General features: G+C 43.8%; 1 protein-coding gene across 2 annotated transcripts; it reads right to left on the bottom strand.

Annotated features, from left to right (window-relative positions):
* Positions 1 to 350: 350 nt before the first annotated feature.
* EXOC3 (exocyst complex component 3) lies at positions 351 to 24,197 on the bottom strand. Of its 2 annotated transcripts, none has more exons than XM_084783010.1 (13): positions 24,042 to 24,197; positions 22,385 to 22,574; positions 16,919 to 17,138; positions 14,769 to 15,450; positions 12,239 to 12,356; positions 11,193 to 11,318; positions 7,870 to 7,970; positions 6,163 to 6,273; positions 5,930 to 6,080; positions 4,163 to 4,285; positions 2,100 to 2,261; positions 1,448 to 1,575; positions 351 to 613 (listed from the first exon to the last, which is right to left on the bottom strand). In XM_084783010.1, the coding sequence occupies exons 2-13, from the start codon at positions 22,556 to 22,558 to the stop codon at positions 442 to 444; spliced, it is 2,268 nt and encodes a 755-aa protein (XP_084639136.1). In that variant the 5' UTR covers positions 22,559 to 22,574; positions 24,042 to 24,197; the 3' UTR covers positions 351 to 441. The 2 variants fall into 2 exon arrangements, with proteins under 2 accessions (XP_084639136.1, XP_084639135.1); XM_084783009.1 differs by lacking the exon at positions 24,042 to 24,197 and adding an exon at positions 22,788 to 22,808.
* Between the last annotated feature and the right edge of the window lie 246 nt (positions 24,198 to 24,443).

Raw genomic sequence — 24,443 nt, 5'->3', positions numbered from 1 at the left:
GAGAGCTGTAGACAGCCAGGAAGGTAGAAAGGACAGGGCAGATCCTGGCCCCAGAGACTGCTCAGGACTACTCACAGGTCATCTGAGACCTGATGACCTCCTGTAGCTTCTGAACATGGCTGCTTTACAACCAGTCAGAACAGCCTACAACTGGGAATGAAAAGCTTCCTGGCTTTCCTTTAATTATGTGGCAAAGGTTCAACGTGTGTTAACTAAGCAGAGCAAGACCTCAGCAGGGAAGAACGAGTGATGTCCACTATACATCTTTTCACAATGACAAGCAACCAAGAAGATTTCCCAGCAGAGGACAGTACAACGCCACAGAAGACAGGGATGTGTAACTGCCATCATATGGGCACCTAGAGAAGGACTTTAGTTTTAATACACTTGCTTCTTAGGGCGGCAACAGGAAAGCCACACAGGGCAGTGGGGAGGACGGGGCTACTTAAGGAGCTTTGCCACATTCAGGCTGGGCACAACAATCTCCTTGAAGATGGGCACGTAGTTGGGGCTTGCTTGCCCATGGCCTTGCTCCAGAGTCTCCATGATGGTCTGTTTCATGTCCCGGCTGGCATCTCCTCGCACTGCCAGCAGCGCACCAATGTGGTCATCTCTGTGGAGAGAAGTCAGCATGAGCCTCCATCTTCTTTCAGCTCCCTAAGTCTCCACAGGTGACACTCCCAGGGTGGGACACTGACAGCCACAAAGGACACCTCTTCTATTACAGAAGAGAGCTACCCAAAACTTCATCTTACTTTCTTCCTGAAAAATGTAAAGGACTTTTAAAAACTCTGTTCTTCTAAGCACTGGTATCAAAGTGCCTGCCCAGGGAAGGGCGACTCTGGAAGGTTTAGGACTCTTGCTCTTCCTACAGTGCCAACGAGACAACTTAGCCATGCTTATCCTTAAAGGAAATGGCAGGTTCCTGGAATGGTGGTCACAAAGGCAGGGCCTGGGTCCTGGAGCTAATAGAGCAGGTAGAGGGACATGGAGCAGATACCCCTGATACTGTGTGCACATATATGTGAGGAAGTCCAGGCCACATACAAGTCAGCTTTCTTCCTTAGAGCATGGGGTTTAAGATCACTTTCAGACCACTCTAGGGATCACAACCTTCCCCACTGCACTCATTAAAGATGTAATACCCAATCCGTTGCAACACCGCCTGCCTTGTACAATTAGGCTTGCCTGCTGACCACCACTCACTCAGGCAAAGAAGTCTGGCTACAAGGCAGGTGTACAAACTTCAGCCAGACTCTGCCAACACCAGGTAGGGCTGGTGGAAGGCTGCACAGGTGACTCCTTGTTGCGCCCTCACTACCACAGCCCTGACAACCTTTCTCTGCATCTCTAGTCGGCATGCATGTTGCCTACTCCTGATGCTCAGAGATTATCTTCATAAGGGCTTACTGTGCTCCTTGCTGAAAGCAAGATGCTTTGCCTTTACCTGATGTCTGGATATTTGCTGACCAGAGTTGAGACTTCTAAGTAGAGCAGAGAGGGGTCCGTGAGCTTAATAACTTCTGCCACGGCAACAATTGTATCACAGTGTCCATCTGCATCCTCACCAAATCCCTAGGGAACAGGAGCAGAGTGAGGAACAGCCGCAAACGCTATCTCCTGCAGTAGTCCTAATCTGACCTTGACATCTTTAAACCCCTTTTCAGGCTAGACACTGATCTTCCATGTAAACATCCCAAGATTCATTCTGACCAAGAATCAGGGGCCAATCTCATGAGGTGGTTTGACAAGTCTTTATTTTATCTCTAACCAGGAAAAAGGCCTAGTGTGAAGAGTACCCAATCACGGCCACTTGGGTCAAGGTATTGGGTAGCAATCAGAATCATAGAGAACAAAAAGATGAGAGCAGAGGGACAGGAAGCGATACATTACTCTAGAAAGCTACACATGGGTTGCCACTAAAAAAGCCTTGAGAGTTGCCTTAAAAGAAGTGTCAGCCCCTATGGAAATTCATTCATCAGTTGTGAAGCTGGGCAGGCTCTGGACCCAGACCCTCCTCCTGACAGACAGAGCTAACCAGCCACAGCCCTGTAACCTGGTACCACCATCCCGGAGCCCAGCCATGTATCAGTACTCACAGATGCCAGCTTCCGGAACAGGAAGCGGAGCTGTTCGGCCTCTCTGACCATCTTTTCGGCACCCTCCTTGCGTTCTTCAGCACTCCGAAAGGAGATCCGCTTCTGCATGACAGCCCGCAGGTACTCCACCACCACACGCCTGTGTGCCTCCGCCGTCATTCTCTGCACAGACATGCAGTCAGTTGCAGATTCCACAGCGCTAGCATACACAGATGTTCTCATAAACCTAAGATGATCTGCAAACAGGCTAGTGTGTGTCTTTCCTATTTCCAACAACTTAGGACAAGGCTTAGCTATATAGTCCAAGCAGGCCAGTGCACGTCTTTCCTATTCCAACAACTTAGCTGGATTTTTTTTTTCCTGTTGAGACAAGGTTTAGCTATATAGTCCAGGCTAGCCTCAAGCTCACAATAACCCTCCTGTCTCAGACCACAGAATACTACACCTGACCATATATTTGGTGGGATTTTAAAGTAAGTATATTAAATTAAGCATGTCTGAGTTCACTATAGTTATGACAGGCCAGCTGGGAGCACAGCATGTGCACAGGGCAAGAAGGAATCCACACATAACCTGTGTACCTTGATACTTACACTCTATCCAAAAACCTGACAGCTTGGGGTACTAAATCATCTACAAATGAACTTCAATGAGCCTATTAACAAACACCAGGCGAGCACTTGCTGTGTGTGTGCTCTAGCCTCAGGGCCAACTCCTTTAGAGGCTCCAGCTCTGCCTGATCCGAGCCTCTGCATTGGAGTCTGCTCCCCGTCAGTGGAGTGGTTCAAAACAGAGACTCACATGTAACCACTGGGCCTGCATGCACACTATCACACTGGATTCTACAGGACTCCAGGAAGACAAAGGAGCACACATCATTAACTAAACCAAGCTGTAATCAGACTGAGACTGGAGCTAACATGGCCAAAGGTGTATATAACTTCCTGAAACAGCCTCCCTCCTGGAGACCCATCATCTACATATGACGTTAAAAACCAGAGATCACAAACACACTAGGAGATAAGCTTAGGATCGCTGGCAAAGACAACAAGCTCAAACACGGGCAAAACCCAACATGCCCAAAGGCTGTCAGACACTGCTTAAAAAGCAACGTACAAATGCTAGAGGGAAGCACTGTAAAATGATTAAAAACTGATGATAAGTTTGAAAAATAAGCAACTGCAATTTTTAAAAATAACATATATAACTGCTGGGATGTAAACACACAGGTGAACTCTGTTTAAGACTAATTTTTAACTTTTTATTGGTTCTTTGTGCATTTCACGTCATGCACCCTAGTCCCACTCATCCCTGTCCCCTTGTATCCACCCTTGCAACTGCCCACAAAACCAAATAAAAAACAAACAAAACAAAGCATAGAAAACACCTTGTTGTGGAAGCTGTAGTGTGTCGCAGCGTGTCCCACAATACACCCCTCTGTGCACACATCTCCACTTGCAAATGCTCACTGCAGTGAGTCATTGGTGCTTGGAGGCCTCTGGCTTCCGTGACACCATCAATACTGGATCCTCATCAGGAATCCTCCCAGTTATCTTGTTGTTACCCTGTGTCATGGAGATCCTGAGCTTTGGAACAGCAGGACCAGCCCTTTCAAATACTCCAGCAGTTCAAACATGAGGTAGATTTTTTGGGCCAACTCAAAGCTCTGGGCCTGGCCACTGTGCCACCTAACGGCTGGGGAAAGACCCAGAGACCTGCCTGCCTCCGGTGGGTGTGGGGGAGCCGTACCACATGGCACAGTGGTGGAAAAGTAACTTTTATAGCTGACTTTCAAAATAATTTTCATGATCTCTAAGTAAGAAAAGATTCTTTATGATCCCCCTCCAAAAAAAAGAATTAACCATAAAAAAGGAGTAAAGTTTAAACTACATTAAAATTAATAGCAATCTTCTTCAAAAGAATATTCTACGCCAAGCCCATCACCTCACCTTCTTTAGATTACATCAACACTGGCATGTGATCATAAACAGAGAGCTATTTTGAGACTTAATTATTAGCCAGATGGGAAGTAGGCTCCACTGTATTAAAGCTCATTTGCTTACCTTTTTATATGGCTTTTTAATTTTGGCAAAGTCATTGAAATAGTCTTCTACAGTGACACAGATGATGTCCACAGCATTTGACCCTAGCAGCCACTTCTTTGTCATCAGCTCATTCAGATGTTGCTGGAAGCACAAAGTGATCGTGTAAATCTTCACCTGGCACAATGTCCGGGATCACCCCTACCTGAGAGTGGGCACTCTCTGGTGCCACAGGAATCTTCTGGTTGTGGCAGTGATACACTCACGTTAAAAAGAAATAAATCTACTCTTACATAATCTGCAAATTTGTACCTTAAATTTAGGAGAGTTATATATACAAGCTTTGTAAAAAGCATCACAAACAACAGGTTAGCTATGTAAATATTGGTTTTTCACTTTTAATAGCAATGTACTATATGAATGTCATAATTTATCCACTCAATTCTCTGACATATATTTATATACTTTTCACATTTTGTAATTACAAATAATGTTATAGTGAGTTTGTATTTTGCAGGTGAAGTTTCCTTAGGTAGAATTTGAGTCAAAAAATATGTGAATTAAAACTCTGATAAACACATCTAAACTGTGTTTTAAAAAACTACAGTCAGCTTCACCCAGAGCAGAGCCAAGCACTGTGCTCCTGCAGCACCCAGAGCAGAGCTGAGCACTGTGCTCCTGCAGCACCCAGAGCAGAGCTGAGCACTGTGCTCCTGCAGCACCCAGAGCAGAGCTGAGCACTGTGCTCCTGCAGCACCCAGAGCAGAGCCGAGCACTGTGCTCCTGCAGCACCCAGAGCAGAGCCGAGCACTGTGCTCCTGCAGCACCCAGAGCAGAGCTGAGCACTGTGCTCCTACAGCTGGCGTGTGTTTTCAATTCCTGGCACCAGGCTAAGCAACAGCTCATGCTAAGTATCAATCTGTGTTTCTTGGCTGACAGCAGATGGATGTCTGGCTCATGTTCAGACTCTGCTAATGCTTTTCTGTGCATGCATTTGTACCCTCTCTCTTTTTTTTTGTATAATGTCTGTTTTGTTGTTGTTGTTGTTGTTGTTGTTTTTAATAATCCCAAAGGCAAATGTTTCCTCTTTTTTCAACTGGGGCATACGTGCCCTAAAAGGGGCTAGAGGATGCTGGTGTCCTGCTCTCTCACTCTCTACCTTACTTCCTTGAGACATGGTCTCTCCCTGAACCCGGAGCTCACCATTTGGATATTCTGGCTGGCCAGCAAGGCCAGTGGTCCTGTCTCTGTTCCCCATAGCTCTGGGGTTACAGGCATTCATGACCATGCTTAAGGGTTGCTGAAGATCTGAACTTAGTGAGGCATGATTTAAAAAAAAAAAAGATTCCTTTGCAGCAAGACCCACAGACAGCAGGAACATATGCTGGTTCCTGCTAAAGCATTTAATGATGCTGGTATCTGTGTTCCAAGTGGCCCTATTTGTTTATGGTGCATTATGCTTTTCACATAAATGAAAAGTATTTTGTTAATGATTTTGGGTGTGTGGTATGTTGGAATTTTATTCTAAAATGAGGCTGATTTATGTGATTTGTGTGCTCCACATACTTGACTTACCATGCAGCTACTCTGATGTCTAATATTTTCTGGGAGCCTTTATTCAAATTTGCCTATACAAATTTGCACCATACAAGGCAGTCAGTGGCCCTCTGACTGTAGCCTAGTGCATATTCTAGGGAACATATCGGCTCACATACAGCATCCAATGAAGCAGGTGACCATGTAGCCCACAGAAGGGCACACAACCCCCTCCCCCACGCTCTAACTTACCTCTAGATCCAGAAAGACCTCCTCCAGCAGGCTGCTGCAGCCTTCCTTAGCAATGGCATCCAGAATCCCATCCATGCTCGGCTGACTCAGACATAGGCCCTCCTCTGCCTCAGCTTTTAGGTACTTCCTTTTCAGACTGACGATGGATTCTCTGCAAGGAAACGTCAAAGGCTCAGGAAAGCAGATGCATGCTTGCATGCTCTCTGTCCCTCTCTGTCCTACACAGCACTTACTTGAAGGTCTGGCAATTATTGATGATGGCGATCATGTACTGCACGTAACAGTGTGGGTGTTGCCGGTTTCTTAGGTGCTCTTCTTTGTAAAGCTGAGCTTCATCTTTGTATCTGAAATCACATTGGGGAACCCCAAAGCTGTCTCTAGTGCCAGGTGGACATCAGGCCTGTCAGGGAACTCTTATCACCACCTTTGGACCAGAGAAGTCTTTAAACATAAACATACTTTTGGATTGTTTATATTAATGGTGGAGGAGGAGAGAATCAATCATGATAAATTAATTTTAAAAATAATTTGTATAGCAGGCTTTGAAATATAATTGGTATCCTGACATGAAGGCCGTCTAAACCACGTAACTGTAAGTAGGACGGTATTGCCTCATTTTATCTCCCTGCCACTCATACCACAGCGCTAGAGAGATCACTCAGTAGGGAAAAGTCCTTGTCGCAAAAGCCTGTCCACTTGAGCCAGATCCCTGGGGCTCAGACACAGGGCGAAGGAGAAACCCAACTCCACAAAGTTGTCCTCTGACTTACATACACACACTATGGCACGATGTCCACTCTACTCCTCACAAAACCCTCAGTGTAAGGTGTGAGAAACAGTATCATATATTTCATAAGATGTCCCTTTTCAAAACTCTATGAAGAAATGAAACAAAAAATAACTAGATTTTTGAAATATCTGGAAAACAAACACCTAGGATTGCCACTCTTTCATTTTCTAAGGAGATCCTTGAATATACACTGGAATAAAGGAGTAGCTCAGTAAGTGCACTGTATGAATTTTTGACTTATTAATTTAAAAAGGTTAATTAATGGGAAAGACCTACATATTTATTCTGATTTTGTCCATCTGTGGCTCCAGATAAGACCAAAGAAAATTCCTCTTCACAGAAGATCCCACCTCAAAAATGAAATGACTGACACGGTGACCCTGCGAAGTGACAGCCTTGGGCTACTTGGGCAACAACCCCATACATAGGCTATGGAGCTCAGGTAACTCAATGGGTGGAATGTGGAGACTGCTTGTGGCCCTGTGACTAGACTGAGAGGAATCAAATCGTGATCCCATTGGTGGGTCATGGATGGGATTCTAAGAAAGGGGCTGGCATCTGAGCTGTCAGAGGTGGAAAGACATGTGACCATTAAATTGCAACAGTGAGATCCGTGTCAGCCTCTGGAGTGGCTCCTAGTGAAGACGGAGAGGGGCAGCCTAGACCACATGACACACACCTGCCACCTTAGCAGCTGAGACTGAATTCTAATGTAAGATGTCAGATACCCACTGCATGACTGATGTTGTGGTTATAGAGAGAATATGGGATTTGGCCAGCAACATCTGGGCATCAGAGTGGTATGAGGGAGGCACAAAAAGGGGGAAAGAACATAGGAGAACAGGCCATGTGAGGGTGGTTAGAGGAGCGTGGTAGTGTGACAGGAAAACGGTATTCTTCTGTCTAGGCTCGAATACCTTTATGAGAACAATTCATAGGGAAAGGCCCACTGGGACACACTATGTCACATGTCCCATCTGTTTAAATGTTATTATTTTTGCATATTTTTCTTCTTTTAAAAATATTTTTTGCATTTCTGAACAACAAAATGTGGCTAATCTTTTAATAGCAGCATACTAGAATCAACAAATTTTGCAATTAATTTTAAAACACATAATTTGTAAGTTAGATCACTGGCAAAAATACATACCTACTTAGGAAAGAGTTCATTTGCTGAAGACACAAAACCAGTACCTTTGTTTTCAACTCTTCACTTATTTGAGCAGCAACTTGAAGATTCTGTTCAAACATCTAAAAATTGAAAAAAACTTAAGAATTCTGAAATAGTCTTACAAGAGTATAGAATAATGTTCTCATTAATAAAATTCCACCTGGGATATCCATCTCCAAGGTCTACCCTGGTGAGTCGGCCTGACTGCTTGACTCACCCCCTCCAACCTGCTAGATCTACCCTGGAGCCCTCATCCAGTGCCCTGGCCGGGCCTGGCCACCCCTGTCTACCTCAACCACTCTCTAGGCTTCTCCAATTACCCACCCTGCCTACCCTTGACCCACAGGCTCCTACGTCAGCAAACTCAGCCTCTCTACTGAGCCAGATCTACTCCCACACTTCAGGCTTGGAAAAGGACGCACATCTTGCACATCAGCCCAGTTTCCTTTATCCACCTGCTTTCATTCCTCCCAAGCAATTTCAACCTCGAGGCCCAATCTGTCTGTACGTCCTCTCTTTTACCCCAACCTACTCTAACATATCAGACACAGAACTAACAAAAGAAGTCCATATTCCCAGAAGACATCACAAAAATACAAACAATATGAGAGATCTCTTCCAAAACCTACCACATCTTATAAAAATTTTTGCCAATGAAAATTAGAATTACACAGGTGAACCTTAGGAAACATAATTCAAAAGAACACATAAACTTCATCAAATAATTCAAGGACTTTAAAGAAGACACAAAGAAGCAGCTCTGTGAGATTAAGGAAAGAGAGCTTACATATGAATAATGCCCAAGAAAATACAAATATAAGGCTGAAGACAGTTTAGGACTTGAAAAACAGAATTCAATAAAAAATAAAGAAAAAGAAAGAGAAGAACCAAATTAACAGAATCAGAAATGAACAGAGAAAAAATACAATAGATACCAAAGAAATTCAGATTATATGGGAATACTTAAAAATCTATTCTCCAGAGCCGGGCGTGGTGGCGCACGCCTTTAGTCCCAGCACTCGGGAGGCAGAGGCAGGTGGATCACTGTGAGTTCGAGGCCAGCCTGGTCTACAAAGTGAGTCCAGGACAGCCAAGGCTACACAGAGAAACCCTGTCTCGAAAAACAAACAAACAAACAAAATCTATTCTCCATTTAGTTGGAAAACCTAAAAGAAATGAATTTCTAGATTGAGCAAAACCTCCAAAATTAAACCAAGAAGAAGTCAACAACCTAAACAGACTCATAACAAATAAGAAAACTGAAGTAGTAATAAAAAGCCTAGGATCAGATGGATTCACAGAATAATGAATTAACAGACTTTTAATGAAGATCTACAACCCATCATTCTTAGAGAGAGAGAGAGAGGGGCGGGGGGGGGGGGGGGGGTTATCAAGCCAGTATCACTTCTAAGACCAAAACAAGGTAATGACAATAAATAAACTAAAGGCAAATATGTCTGATGAACACATTCAAAATACTCAATAAAATAACTGCAAACAGAGACTATAGTACATCAAAAAGATTTTAAAAATACAAATATACATTAAAAAAAGATCAAGTTGATCTTATCCTTGAAATGCAGGGATAGTTCAACATACAAAAGTTAACAAATTTAAGAAATCATATAAGTGGACTTCAAAGACAAAAAAAAAAAAACCCTCACATGATCATCTCAACAGATACAGAAAAGGCTTCTGAAGGCTAAGGATAAAGTAGCGGCACCCATACTTGGTGATAACCAGTAGCTTTGCTTTCTCTGTCTCCTGCTGCCTGCTGCCTGCCTGTGTGAGTCAGGATGCAAAGCTCTGGGCTAATGTCCCAGCGCTGTGTGCTGCCAACTTCCCCGCCACAATAACGGACCAACCCTCTGAAATTGTAAGTAAGCCCCAAATACATACTTTCTTTCCTAACAGTTGCCTTGGTCATGGTGTCTTTTCGTAGCAAAACAGAACAGTGATTAAGTCACAGAGATAAATGTAATCGTGCTCCCCTTTCATAAGAAAACTTCTCTTTGGAAGAGATGGAGACCGTTACAGAAAACCACAGCAATCAAAACACAGAGTTGTGGAGCCCAGTGCCACCTGAGACATCTACAACACAATCCCTGCACCCAAGGCTCAGGGAAAACCGTGGAAGGGAGGGAGGAAAGATTTCAAGAGCCAAAGGTGTTAGACTGTGTCTCCTAGAAATGGCAGAAGCTACACCCATGAAGCCTCACCAATATGGCTGCAAAAACAGGAGTGGAACAAGAATAGCACCAATAGACATGCTAACCTGGGTGACAGAAAGCGCGCGAGGCCTCCACCCTAGACAAAGAACTAGAGGCAACCACGGGATGCTGAGAGTAGGAGAAATAGTCTTCCTTAGGGAGAGCACACCAATTGGCTATCCAATATGGTCAGCTCTGAAAACATACATACAAGTAACATTATACAGACTGAGCAGGCTGTATTTATGAAGCTAAACATATATGTGTGTAGTCATGCACATAAATGCTCATGACAATTTTTTTAAAAGGCCATAAATTTGAAGGAGAGTAAGAGGAGTATATGGAAGAGTCTGGAGGGAGAAACGAGGAGGAGGAGGAAATTATGTAACTGTATTATAATCTCAAAAAAGAAAGTATATAGTTGATTTTTAAAATCTTATCTAACAGTTCGGTTGGCCAAATTCAAAGAAATCAACAAAACTATCTGAAAAAAATGAAGTTAAACAATTTCTCCAGTGGGTAGAAAAAGCCCAGTACATGATTTTCTAGTTACCTTCAGCCAAAGGGAAATCTCTCCTCTTTCATTATATCCACAAGGCGATAAAGGGTGACAAGAGGGCTGACAAAGAGGGAGGCCCATGAGGATGTCATGTCTAGTCACGCGCCATGGCCCTAACATCCTGTACCATCTAGTGATAACAAAGTATCTTTAAAATGCTATGCAGCTTTCCTGGTTTTCATCAGATTAAATTCAATTATGTGGCATTTTGAAGACAAGTTTTGACCATTTACCAACATGTAACGCAAAAGAGCCCGGAGTGGGAGCACCGCGCACAACCAACATATAATTAACTTCCAGTTCAGACCCAAAAAGCTCTGGAAAATCTCAAGTGGTCCTGGGTAGCACTACTTGGTGAGTACAATCCTGAGCCTCAGTTTCTTTAGTTCCAGAGAACAGAGGCAGAGATGTCAGGGAAAGGGTGTTCTTGGCATCTTTACCACACTGTAAAGACTAAGGTATTTTCTGTCTAGGAAACCAACGGATGCTATTAACCCCATGGGAAATGGGACCTTAAAATACAGGGCTTGTACCTGGAACACAATGGCAGGAAGTGTAGTCTGATAGTAGCCATCCTGGTCTGCTTCTGGCTCTGTCTCTTTGCTCCAGTCTTTCTTGTCTGTTTCCAGTGCTTTCCGAAGCCAGGCAATGATGTTGGACTAAGCGGTTGGTATCATGAAGAAGGAAAGAACAGGCTTTGAGTTATATCCACCACTCTCCCTGCAGCACGTGTAGCTGCACAGACTAGATGTAGCTTTTCACAGCAAGCCTGCCACAGCACGCACTCCACATGTGACTTGTCAGTGTGCAGTGCTCATACTGGCCTCTGCATAGGTGGACCACCAAAACCCTAACTGTAGATAAGGAGGGCAAAGACTCAAGAGGGCTATGGGTGAACATTATGCTGAAGGACAAAACCAGGTGTCCAGCATCTGACGGTTAGCGCAGGACACTAGAGAATAGACTTGACAGCCCAGTCATCTTAGGCCACAGCAGAACAAAGCTCTCCCAGGGAGCCCAGGGACCTTCAGTAGTGGCTTAGATGTCATTCTGTTGCACCTTCCATCTTATTGAGACTGTCTAATGGTTGAGGCTGATATCGGACTGGCCCCCTGGTCCCCAAACTGCCACCCCACATGTAGGCATATGGGCTTGCCAGCCAAATAGGTGGCACAGGTTGACTCACATACTGTGAAATGCATGCAAATGAGCTACAGAACCAGGCCAGAGTCAAGTATCGCTTCTTTAACAGAAAACAGGAACTGGAGATGGCTCAGCGGTTAAGAGCACTGACTGTTCTTCCAGAGGTCATGAGTTCAATTCCCAGCAACTACATGGTGGCTCACAACCATCTATAATGTGATCTGATGCCCTCCTCTGGCCGCAGATGTACATGCAGGCAGAGCTCTGTATACATAATAATAAATAATAAATCTTTAAAAATTAAACCAGAAAACAGACATGCCAATATGCAGAGAAACAGCTAGTCTATTGAGGAGAGTTAGTGCAGATGGCTCAGCAACTCACAGACATACAAGCACAACAGCACTTTCTGGGACTGCAAGCCAGTTCTACTCACCGTGAGTGTTGACATGTATGTTTCAAGCAGCTCAGAGACCACATTTGAAGAGAGTAGAGGCTCCAGGGCACTAACTTCCACTTCTGGGGCCAGCTCCACATTCCCCATCATCTCTGCACTGCAGTGAAAACCAGGTGTAAATGGCAAACCACAACAGAACACGCTCAGGTAAGTCTACACGTTTCTAAAGCTGTAAATCCACTCTGCTAGAGATCTCAATGCTGACTCGTCTACAACTCCGTGATATCACCACACAGGCCACACACTCACTTAGGTCATTTCAATTTGGTCTCTTCACACTGTGCCAGATGCACAGGGAACTTGCACTCAAATGCAGGAAAAGAGTCGGCAGATGTCTGTCTTAACTCACAGTGTCTCTAGAGCTGAGACCAGAACCAGGCAAACAGAAATTGTCAAATCACCACACTTCATTAAGTAAGACGATAATGAATGGGTAAGCACTGTCGTTTGGAACACTGAGCCCTGCCATAAAAGTTGCTAATCCCTATAGGAGGGTGAGGCTAAGGCAAGGAATAAATGGTACTGAAGGAAACATGTCTGTAAGGAAAGATAACATTCATTTTACTGTGCAAAAGGCAGGGAAACATGCTAAGTTTCAGAGAAAATATATTTGTGTATGCAACCAGGTTCACAAAAGTCTAGGACTCATCACTTAAAACACTCATATGCTTTCTCAAATATATATGTTTAGGATAACCCTGAATAAATAATAATAATAACAACAACAACAACAACAACAATAATAATAGCTGTAAGAAAATCAAGATCTTTCTGAGTGAAAACGGACTCCACAAAAGTCTGCACTTATTAAGAGGCTGCTTGTTTAATCTTGGTTTTCCAGCACCGAAGCCTCAATGTCCTGTGTTCCCAGAGAAAAAAAATGGCTCAACTTCTCCAAGGTCCAGCATAATAAAGCACCCACGATCAGTGTGAAGAGAATTCTTAAGTACCAAAGATACTCTCAGCATGGTTTAGAAAACAGATCTGGGTAGGGACCTGGTTCCCACTTTGAATCTTGCTCCCTGTCACCAGCTCTGAGAAGTAGAGCATATTAACCTCTCTGTGCCTCGGTTCCTCATCTACCAAGTGGAGGAAATCACAGTGCCACCTGACTCATGTGCATGTGGTTAGGTCACCTGACACCCTATGGTCCAGGCTCTGCAATGTGAACGACCACAGAATGAAATGATGGAGACTATCTGGGCCTTCCCATAGTGGTAAGGACATAAGGCCCATCCCTGTGCATGCAAAAGCTCCAAATCATGGGGCTAGAGAGAAGATGACTCAGTAGTTAAGAGCACATGCTGCCCTTTCAGAGGACCAGAGTTCATTTCTCAGCACCCATGTCAAGCAGCTCACAGCCATCTGTATTCCAATCTCAGTGAATTCAACACCTTCGGCATCTGAAGGCGCCTGCACTCACACATGCACAATCATATGCAGACACATACCTACTTCCATGTAATTAAAAGTAATAAAATAAATGTTTTTTTCAAAGTTATCAAATGATGATCATCACCCATGCTTAACAATTTCATTCTGCTCCTATCCTCTGTCTTGTGGTACAGAAACACTACTATGAACAGTTAAAAACACATACTACAAAATAAACATCACTGTTAAAATTATGCTCCTTTCTCCACAGTCACAAGATAGGCAAAAATAAAGAAATTTCAGCATATTACTTAACATTGTTTTCTATCCATAAAACCAAGCAAAGTTGAAATTAATAACCATTTTAACTACTTAATCTTGAAGCATCTCGCAACAGCCTCCAAGTGACATTTTTCAAAGTCCACCTTCAACTACTTCATGCATATAGTGGCTCAGTTCCTTTACGTAAAGTAATAGTCTCAAGCTGCATTGCAAAAGAACCAACTGATTTTTCTATATAGTCTACATATTTTTTCTAAATATTCTTGCTGCTCCCTCTCCCTTTCTCGCTTTCCCCCATTTATTTCTGAGATAGGTGTTGCTATTCTGCTCAGGCTCTATTCAAATCATCTTTCCACTCAGTCTCTTGAGTTCAGAACTACAGGTGTGGACTACTAGGTTGGTGTACAACTGTTTGCACTTGAATGATTAACTGTTGAAAGTGTACTGGTGAGGAAAACAAAACCTGGTGATCTCTTTACCAGCCTAGTGACTCTGAACAAGTTACTGAATTTTCTAGGGTATAAGCTCCCAACCTATAAAATGTCCCAATACTATACCTGTCTCAGGAATCATTGTGAAGGAGCAAGAATGTACACAGTAAGCGCAGAAAACAATCAATACCATGGTGTAAAACAGTGTTTAAGGCAGACAGCAGAGACCATGTAGAAACAGCTGTACCCACATGGGAAGCTAGTTCATCTTCAAAGATGAGTCCCCAGCAGGCAGAACAGAAAGACCTTCACAAGCCAAAAAAGAGGCACCGGTGCAAAATGCATGAGACAGTAAACTGTTGGTCAGTGTGCTTTTAGAAGTTTCTAGATAAAAAGGACATAAGGCATGGAAGTAGCTCTACCTGGTGTAGGTATTTAGAACCCATGTCAAGAGGCTCACAATCTCGTTGGCCTCCAGGTCCTCTGATGCGAGTTCCTGCATCCGCGTGCTCAAGGCCTGGTGGTACATGCTCAGGAGGTTCTTAAAGATCTCATAGTGGGGAGGGAAGCACTGGACCATGAGGTTCTTGGCAATGATGAGGTCATCCAGGACGTACTTCCTGATGATCTCCAGGTGGCGCACAAGCCACATCTTGTCAGACTCTCTGGTATCTGCCTGTGTGCCTTCGATCCTAGTTGTCACAGTTCTGTCCAAGATGGCAAACATTTTCTCCTTCCAGTTCTTAGGCCTTCCGGGAGGAACAAACCCAGTTTGCTTTTTTCGATCAAGTATCCGCCTGTCAATTTTTTCTTCCCTTTCAATGATCCTGACCACGGAGACCAGCAAGGTGGGATCCCGGCGGACAGTGACCAGCGATCTCTGCAGCACCATCCACAGCTGCTTAGCCAGCTCATCAGAGAGCCCCTGTGTGCTACCGAAGTAGCCATGGATGAGGGTCATGTCCCGTTTATTCCCACTGTCCATGCGGTACTGCTCACACATTAGCCCATCCCGAGAGCACTCCAAGTCCATTAGCTTCCGGTGGGCCTGCAGGAGGGCCCCTTGCTCGATGAGATCTTGGGTCTCCCTCACAATCTCAGGCACTAGAGAAAGGTACAAGCTGATTCAGTGAAACACATAAAGGCTGTGTGTATCACGCACTGAGATGGCAGCAGGCAAAGCAGGAGGCACCTAGCCTCCACTCTCCTACTTGGACAGCTGCCCTGACAGATCCTAATGGCTCTGAACTCTGGAGTCTATGAAAGGCTGGCAATTCTCAGGGGAAGGCCTAGATGGAAATTCAGAAATTATAGTCAAGTTCAGCTCCATAAGCTTTTTCTAAGGCAGTCATCGTTCCAAAGCTAAAGTGGCTTTCAGAAAAAAAAACGAAAAAACAAAACAAAACAAAAACCCATGCTTCAAGTACGGTGTTCTATGTTCTGGTTACTGATGGCTGCTTCTAACTGTTCTACAGCTACTACCACTGATGTGAATCCCAGGAAACGAAGAGGTGACTACCTTCCTTTCTCCAATGTTCCTTCTATCCCTTTGGAAATCTAACAGATACGGGCATTCAAAAGCATCCATGTGGGCGTATGTGTGTGCGTGTGTGGAAGGAAACTAGCAAACCCTTAGCTCAAATGGCCTAAAAAAAGATTATAATTAAGATACAAAAGTAAGAATATTATTTCTAATTTTTCAGAAATTGAAAAAGAGACTGTAAAAGAGAACAATGAAAAACTGAATACCCAGATCAAACAAATTCCTGGAAATAAAACCTACTAGACTGAATAACAAAATAGTGGCAAATATGAACAGATCTCTCTACAAAGAAAAGCCCTAAGCTGGTCATATCACTAATGAATTGGCCGAACACTTGGAGAACTAGTTCTAATGTTTCCTGAGATTTTTCTGGACACTGGAAAGAGTTCATGACTGGAGAGAGCTCACACTGCTCATGAGTAAGCTGTGGAATATTCTGCACTCTATAACACAGTAGCAAAGAGACAACCCCGGCCAGTCAGTCAGTTCCCTGTCTCTTTTCCAGGGTCCTCCTAGCTCTGGCTGTCACACTGAGACTCGCTGCTCTGTCTGTCCACCCGGCTCCCATCTGACCTGCTCTGTGACCTGTGCACTTACTTGTCCTGGCTGAAGAACTGCTGCTTTCCTTGACCCTGTCTCAGAGCCTGCCTCTCATCCCAGTCAGGCAGCTCTCCTTCTAAAGAGCGTGTACTGCTACCTCTACTCTGTACAGTAGACTCCTAATCACTCACCCACTGCCAAAAGCACTGGCGCTGCAGTGTACGTGTACACCTGTGTGCCATCCTGACGCAGAACAGTAAGCTCTCCACTGCTCCTTTCTAATTTGGTCAGCTGACCCTTTCTACTCATGTTCAGAGCAGTTACCTGAGCAGGCAGGATCCAGCTTACTGCGTCTCAAGGACAGGCCTAAAGAGTATATTGTGAAGAAATGCTGGCCTGCCTCTACTCATCTCATAGCGCCCCCAGTGTATGAAGGAAAGCAGGTATGTGTATAGGACGGTATCCTCAGAGCATCCGAGAGCCACTCACCAGAGAATATGTTCTTGAGGTTCTCCACGGCTGCGGCCAGCTGGCTATGCTGCACCACTGCATCCTTTACATCTTTGAGACTCTCAATGGTGTTGATGCTCTGCCTCCAGTCCTTGCTAACATCAGCCAGTGACTGCTGGATATCTTTGACGTCATTCAGTGCATTGTGGAGCTGGCTTAGGCCTGTGCGTACGCCATCCAGCTGTGACTGGATTGCGGCCTAAAGGAGACACCGTGCAGGTAAGTAGAGTCAGTGACAACCATATATGATTTCCTGAGGAACAAGTTTTTTCCAGGGAGGATCAAGTTTAGAAAGAATCATTTAAGGGGAATAAACATGACCCAATTCCAGGGGAAAAAATAGGCAGATCAATGTCTGTGGCTTTAAGGCCAGCCTAGTCTACAAAGTTGAGTCCAGGGCAGTCAGGGCTCTCTTATACAGAGAAACCCTGTCTTGAAAAACCTTAAAAACAAACAAGCAATTAGCTGACTAGTTTGGAAAAATGGAAAAACTTCACTGGCAATGATACTCATAGACTCTGAGAATGAAGGATAGAAACTGATTTACTAAACAAATGCAAGTTGGAAAAAAGGTGCCATAGCCTTTCTAAAATAAGATAAAGTAGACTCCAAATAGAAATTAGGTCACTATTCTAAGATCTGATAAAGTAAAATCTTAAAAATAAAATTAGTCAGAAGATAGAATGACCAATGTGTATTAATTAAGGAACAATTCATCAAGAAGATATAACAATTATAAATATATACGTACCAAATAATAGGTCTCATGATTTCAAGAAATACTACTGCATATAAAGGAGCAGACAGGTCCTGGATACTTTAATAATGGCTGAATAAAAAAGTCCCACTGTTGTTAATAAGTCTACACTAAAAATCAGTAAAAACTGTATTGTTAAATTATACCACAGATCAAAGGGACTTAAATGATTGTCTGCACATAGGCATGCCTAACTACTGACACTGCAATATGATATGCTTACCTACAAGGTTTGTGCTCAACTGCACAATAGGATTTTTTGAAATCTCATATTTTAAGTAAGCTTATAGTTTTATTTCAGGTGCATTCATAGCTACTCATGGTAACAGGTCAGACACACCTGATTTTACCAAGTACTCTATCTAACGTCTCTTTACAAATAGTACTCAGTACGTGGGAAAACTCAGTATTCACATGCGGAAGTGTAAAACTAGATCCGTATCACTTGCCTTGCCAAAAATAAGTTCAAAATGGATCAAAGACCTTATTGTACAACTTGAAATTTTAAAAATGCTAGAGGAAGCTATAAGGATAGGCAAACGTGCCTTGAAAAGAACTCAAGTAGGCTCAAGGAGTAATCATTAAGAACTGACAAATAGCATTACTCTTTCAAAGTCTGTAAAGAATAGTGTTGGCATTTGATGGGAATTGCATTGGATCTGTAGACTGCTTTTGGTAAGATGGCCGTTTTTACTACGTTAAATACTATGATCCATGAGCATGGGAGATCTTTCCATCTTCTGATATCTTCTTCAATTTCTTTCTTCAGAGACTTGAAGTTCTTGTCATACAAGTCTTTCACTTGCTTGGTTAGAGTTACACCAAGATATTTTCTATTATTTGTGGCTATTGTGAAGGATGTTGTTTCCCTAATTTCTTTCTCAGCCCATTTATCACTTGTATAAAAGAGAACTACTGATTTTTTTAAAGTTAATTTTGTATCCAGCCACTTTGCTGAAAGTGTTTCTCAGCTGTAGGAGTTCTCTCTCTGGTATAATTTGGGGGGTCATGTATGTGGGGATCACATATATATGTATACTATCATATCATCTGCAAATCGTGATGCTTTGACTTCTTCCTTTCCGATCTGCATCCCCTTGGTCTCCTTTAGTTGTCTTACTGCTCTAGCTAGGACTTCTAGTACTATATTGGATAATACAGAGACAGTGGCAGCCTTGCCTTGTCCCTGATTTTAGTGGAATTGCTTTAAGTTTCTTTCCACTTAATTTGATGTTTCTCTTTGATGGAATAGTTCATGTGGATCAAATGCCTTAACATAAAACCAGACACACTAAATCTAATAGAAAAGAAAGTAGGGAATAGCCTTGAACTCACTGGTACAGAGACAACTTTTTTAACAGAACACCAATAGCTCAAGCACTAAGATCAACAATTAATAAATGGGACCTCATAAAAGTGAAAAGCTACTGCAAGGCAAAGGATACTGTCAAATAGGACAAAACAGCAGCCTACAGAATGGGAAAAGGTATTCATCAACCCTACATCCAACAGAGGGCTAATATCCAATACACACACACACACACACACACACACACACACACACACACACACACACGAAAGTAGACATCAACAAACCAAATAACCCAATTAAAAAATGAGGTACGGAGCTAAGAAGAGATTTCTCAACAGAGGAATCTGTAATGGCTGAAAAGCGCTTAAAGAAATGTTCAATGGGGCTGGAGAGATGGCTCAGTAGTTAAGAGCACTGCCTGCTCTTCCAAAGGACCTGGGTTCAATTCCTAGCACCAACATGGCAGCTCACAACTGTCTGTAACTCCAAGATCTGACACCCTCACACCAATGACCATAAATTAAAATTAAATAAAATACTTTTTAAAAAATGTTCAACCAACATAGGAAGTGCTGTAGAAAAGTAGGGGGAAGGATAGAAAGACTTGGAGGGGACAGGAGCGCCACAAGAAGAAGAAGTTGGCCAACAGAGCCAACTAACCAGAGCTCAGAGGAACTTGTGGAGACTAAAGCACCATCTAAGGACCAGGCATGGACTAGACCTAGGCCTCCTACACAGATGTAACCAATGGGCAGCCCAGGATCCCTAGTAAGGGAACTGGGGACTGTCTCTGACATGGAATCTGTTGCCTGCTTTTGATCACTCCCCACTGAGCTCAGCCTACTGTTTGGCTGTGGGTCTCTGCACCTTTCCATCAGCTACTGGATGAAGCCTCTTAGAAGACAGTTATGCTAGGCTCCTGTCTGCAAGCATAGCAGAATGTCAGTAATAGTGTCAAAGGTTGGCTCTCTCCTATGGGATGGGTCTCAAGTTGGGCCAGTCATTTATTGGCCATTCCCTCAATCTCTCTTCCATCTTTATACCTGCACATCTGGTAGGCAGGACAAATTTTGGGTTGAAAGTTTTGGGTTTGTTTGTTTGTTTGTTTTTTAAGATTTATTTTACTATTATTTATACATATTCTGCCTGCATATGAGCCAGCGGGCCAGAAGAGGGCACCAGATCTCATTGTAGATGATTGTGAGCTACTATGTGGTCTCTGGGAATTGAACTCAGGACCTTTGGAAGAACAGACAGTGCTCTGAACCTCTGGGCCATCTCGCTGGAAAGGCCAGTCTGGCTTGCATAAGGAATACAAAGCCAGCTAGAAGTGCACAGTGAGATTCTTTTTGTTTTGTTTTGTTTGTTTGTTTTTGTTTTTTCAAGGCAGGGTTTCTTTTAAAAAAAAATCACACATACAAAACAATCAAACAAAAACAACCAAATAAACAAAAATGCATTAATATTCTATCTCACACCAATCATAATAGCTATCATTAAGAAAAAAAACTGCTGGGAGCTAGAAAGATGGCTCATGATTAAGAGCACGTGTTGCCGGTGCAGTCCTGGCTTCAGTCCCCAGCACCCACATGGTGGCCCATCACCATCCATAACTCCAGTTCCTGGGGATCCAATGCCCTCTTCTGACCTCTGCAGACACCTGGCACGCATACGGTGCACATGCACACCTCCAGACAAAACACTCATTTACATAAAATGAAATAGATGAATCTAAAAAGAAGTTTTTGTTGTTGTTTGTTTTTTAACTAAAACAAATGATGACAAATGATAGCATTGATGGGGAAGGGAAGGAACCTTTACACACTGTTGATTAGACTGTTTCCTGGTGCAGCACTAAAATCAGCAAGAAGCTATCTTCAAAACATAAAACTACCATACGAAACAGCTATAGCACTCCCAGAAATACATCCAAATGAGTCTAAGTCACATGCCAGAGACCCCACCAGCAGATCTGTTTATTGCCGCACTATTCACAAAAGCCAAGATACAGAGCTGGCTTAGCTGTCCATCAACAGATGAAGGGATAAAGTACACAACAGAATTTTATTCAACTGTAAAGAAGATTAAAACTATGTCATCTGCAGAAAAATAGATGGTAGGCACTGTGAGGTCCTGCTGCAGGGTGTGGCGGACACGGCTTCCCCTCTCCCACAGACTCACTCTATAAACCAGAAGTGTGGTTCCACTGTCCCTTTCCGCCCTTGCCTTTTTCCCACCTCCCTACCCTCACGCCTTCCCTTCCTTCCCCGCCTCACACTGCTTCCAATAAACCTGCATCTCTATTATAGCTTTGTCACCATTAGCTCATTCTGATTATTTAATCAACCAGAAACTAGAGATGATTGTATATTAAACAAGTCAGAGTCAGAAAAACAAATGTTGTTTTCTTGCATAAATACAGAAACTAGACTTAAGTACACACACACACAAACACACCACAAAAATTAAAGGGGGTTATGAGATATGAAGAGTCTAAAGCAGTGGTTCTCAACCTTTCTAAGGCTGTAACCCTTTAATACAGTTCCTCATGTTGTGCTGACCCCAACCATAAAATTATTTTCATGGCTATTTCATTTTGTTTGTTTGGTTGGTTGGTTGGTTGGTTGGTTTTTGAGACAAAGTCTCTTTGTAAGGCCTTGGCTGTTCTGGAACCTGCTCTGTAGACCAGGGTGGCCTTGAATTTAGAGAGATTCACTTGCTTCTGCTTCCTAAGTCTAGGATTAAAGGTGTGTGCTGCCACCGTCCGGCTTCTTGCAATGTCATAACTGTAATTTTGCTATTGTTATCAATTATAATGTAAATATATGTGTTTCTGATGGTTTAAAGTGACCCCTGTGAAAGAGTCACTTAACCTCCAAAGAGGTTGTAACCCACAGGTTGAGAACTGCTGATCTAAATGAAAGGAACTAGAGAAAACAGAAAGAGAGAAGACAAATCTACCAGGTTTTCTTTTATATATAAAATCGAGATTTAAATATATATACACATAATATATATTATGTTGTGTTGACTAATTTTAATGATATGACACAAGAGTGTCATTTAAGAGGAAGAAACCTCAATTGAGAAAAATGTCTCCACAAAATAGGGCAAGCAAGGGAGCAGGGAGCAGAAATTCAAAACAAATGGCTCTGTCCCATGATTTCTCCCTCTCTGTCTCTCCCTCCCTCCCTCCCTCCCTCTCTTTCTCTCTTTTGAGACAGGGTTTCTTAACTGTCCTGGGCTTGCTTTGTAGACCAGGCTAGCCTCAAACTCACAGCGATCCACCTGCCTCTGCCTCCAGAGTGCTGGGATTACAGGCGTGCGCCACCGTGCCTGGCTTCTGACCCAATGATGGTCTTCTATGGTCTCCTACCTTTAGCCTGGCCTCCACGGAGGCCTTCTTCCGAGCCTCCCTTCTGCGATACTGCTCCACTTTGTCCAGTTGGTCTGGGCGCTGAAGCATCCCAGCAACCCTTTGGACTGCTGTTGCAACAGCTTCCCGGTCTGTCTCCTTCATGGTCAAACAGCAAGCAGACTCTTTGCACATGTCATGCCACAGGTAGCTATGTACACAAAGGAGAGGGGTGTTCAAGGCGGGCACGAGGCAGGGGGAACGGATGACCAAACTTACCATGCAAAGATCACAGGACCACAGTGCAGCTAAAGGAGAGCCGCTATGATATTTACATCAGTGAACCATGAAAGCTGATTTTGGATCACAAACTCCTTAACCAAAGCTGCAAATCTTTAGAATTCAATTGCTGGCAAGATTTTACCTTAACAGAGAGAAGCAGGGACTCTCACAGGCCTGAGGTAGGCACACACAAAGGGCATCTAGACAGGAACTTTATGTCAAAGGCATCCCTTTCTTAGCCCTATAAAAGAGCAACTTTTCATTTCTGGAGCTTTCACCCATTGCTGGCCATGTCCATGGGGCGGTCTTCCCTGGGAGACGACTACTACCGATGCCCTCAGCATGCAGTGGGCAAACCTGAGTGCTATGAGTGCCCTTACCACCACTCTGTCAGTCAGCCTGCAATCTGAGATCCAATGATACCCTAGTCATGGACCTACACAGGCTATTTGTTGAGCATCTAGCAGATGAGAGGGTTAATAACATTGTCCCCTTTGATTCCAGCTACCCGACATCCACAGGTGTGATAAAGACCTATCATCTCGAATGTTCACTCTCCATTCCCATGTAGGCCCAGAAGAGCACTACAAACCATTGTAGATTTTAAGTCATGTGACCTTTTCCCCTGTGTGTTTCTCTTTGCATTTCTCATTCAAGTGGAACGGCACTGCAAACGCTTATCTTTTTTCATCTTCAGATTATAAAATTACATATACCCAAACAGAAATCTGAGCAGGCCATAGAAACAGTATTCTAGAGGCAACCCCTTCGAAAGGCGCTGATTCATCTTTTCTCTCATTTCTTTGTAAATTGAGATTCAATTGCATACATAATGCAGTTGCAGGCTTTTTGTTTTATTGCCTTGGTTTGACATGTCACCTTCAGCGTTCTCAACAACACTGAACCTGTATAATTCTATTTACAGGACTAGGCATTAAACTCAATATCCAACCACACCGACAGGCTTTGAAAGGCTGCCCAGTGGCAGTGGCACAAGCCAGATGCTGAAGGAAAGCTGACAAAACCTTTGCAGGAAAGAATCCGCTCATTAACCTGAACGCGGAGAATCAGCAGGTAAGGATATAATGCGGGATCTCCACCAAATCTGGTTCCAGTGGCAGCAGCCTGAGGACCGTGAGATTTCCGGCCTCAGGGGCAAAAGGGAACTCTGAGGGTAGAAACAGCCCCGCCCGAGGTGGAGTGGAGGAGACGTACACCAAGGACAGAACCAAACCAGCTCAGGGACCCGCACCAGAAGGTGTCGCATCCCGCCAGAACCGCCGACCGATGGTGTCCCTCGCCAAAGGACAAAACCCGGTGAGGGGTACCCCGTGCCAGGACCCTTGCCCCGCCCATCGCTCAGCGACCAGAAGCTGTCAGATCTAAGGTTCCTCACCGTCCGAGATGTTGCTTCCACCTCCCAGAGCTGGGCCGGAAGTGTACGGCGTGGTCACTTCCGCTTCCGGCGTCAGGGCGGAAGGACCGGACCAGGTTAACTTTGTAGACGCGGTGCGGGCGGTACTTCGGTAGTCTCTTTCGGAACTTGTCCTGCTTTGATCCGAATGATTAAAGATTGAGGTTCCTGACCTGGCTCAGCCCTCTGACGTCTGGCCCTTTCCCTCCCCTTTCCTCTGTTGTAGTACCTACTGTACCGACCCCTTTCCTCGGGATTCACCACTTAAGTTCCTCCCCTTAGCCACCCTGGTCTCTCCACACCTGTCCATCTTTTTAGTATGGCTTGTGTTCAAGGTTCCACTACTTGTACTTCGTATATTTGTTTCTTCTTGCCGTCCCTTAC

This window comes from Acomys minous (assembly GCF_964271855.1).
Source record: "Acomys minous genome assembly, chromosome: 5".
NCBI lineage: Eukaryota > Metazoa > Chordata > Mammalia > Rodentia > Muridae > Acomys > Acomys minous.
Note: the sequence above shows the minus strand (reverse complement) of the source record. Positions and strands in the feature narration are given on the sequence as shown.